The sequence below is a fragment of the Geospiza fortis genome, unplaced genomic scaffold, assembly GCF_000277835.1.
Source record: "Geospiza fortis unplaced genomic scaffold, GeoFor_1.0 scaffold166, whole genome shotgun sequence".
NCBI classification, from domain to species: Eukaryota; Metazoa; Chordata; class Aves; order Passeriformes; family Thraupidae; genus Geospiza; species Geospiza fortis.
The window spans coordinates 3,333,544-3,333,931 of record NW_005054310.1 but is presented as its reverse complement, the minus strand read 5'-3'; the positions used below and the strand labels follow the sequence as shown (position 1 = coordinate 3,333,931).

General features: G+C 59.3%; 1 protein-coding gene across 1 annotated transcript in view; it reads right to left on the bottom strand.

Moving 5' to 3' along the window:
• BBS10 (Bardet-Biedl syndrome 10) overlaps positions 1–279 on the bottom strand; it is a 2,284-nt gene extending 2,005 nt beyond the window's left edge. The window contains exon 1 of the mRNA XM_031055607.1: positions 3–279. Coding sequence (XP_030911467.1) covers positions 3–279 — 277 coding nt within the window. The remainder of the gene's footprint in view (positions 1–2) is intronic.
• Between the last annotated feature and the right edge of the window lie 109 nt (positions 280–388).

The window sequence follows — 388 nt, the reverse complement described above, 5'->3', positions numbered from 1 at the left end:
ACGGGGGGACGGGGGGAGCGGGAGCCGCGCGGGAGGGACTGAGGAGCGGGAGAGGGAGCGGCGCACAGAGCCCAGAGACGCGGAGGTGCGACACATCTTTATTGGAGGCGGGCCGTAACAGCTCAGATCCCTCACACAAAGCGGCGATCCCGGCTGTCGGACAGGGCGGGACACGCGGGACGGGGAAGCGGGCGCTGTGTCCTGAGGGTTAATCTTCCCGCTTGGCAGAGCGAAAGGCCGGGGTAGGGCACAAAGGAGAAAAAGCCCAAATAATCTCATCCCGACGTTACATCGTTCGAGCTATTTCTGTATTACCACAAAATAGTGCAGCTTCACTGTAAACATCCCAAACCCTCCACTTTCGGCTCACTAGCCAGAAAGAAGAAAT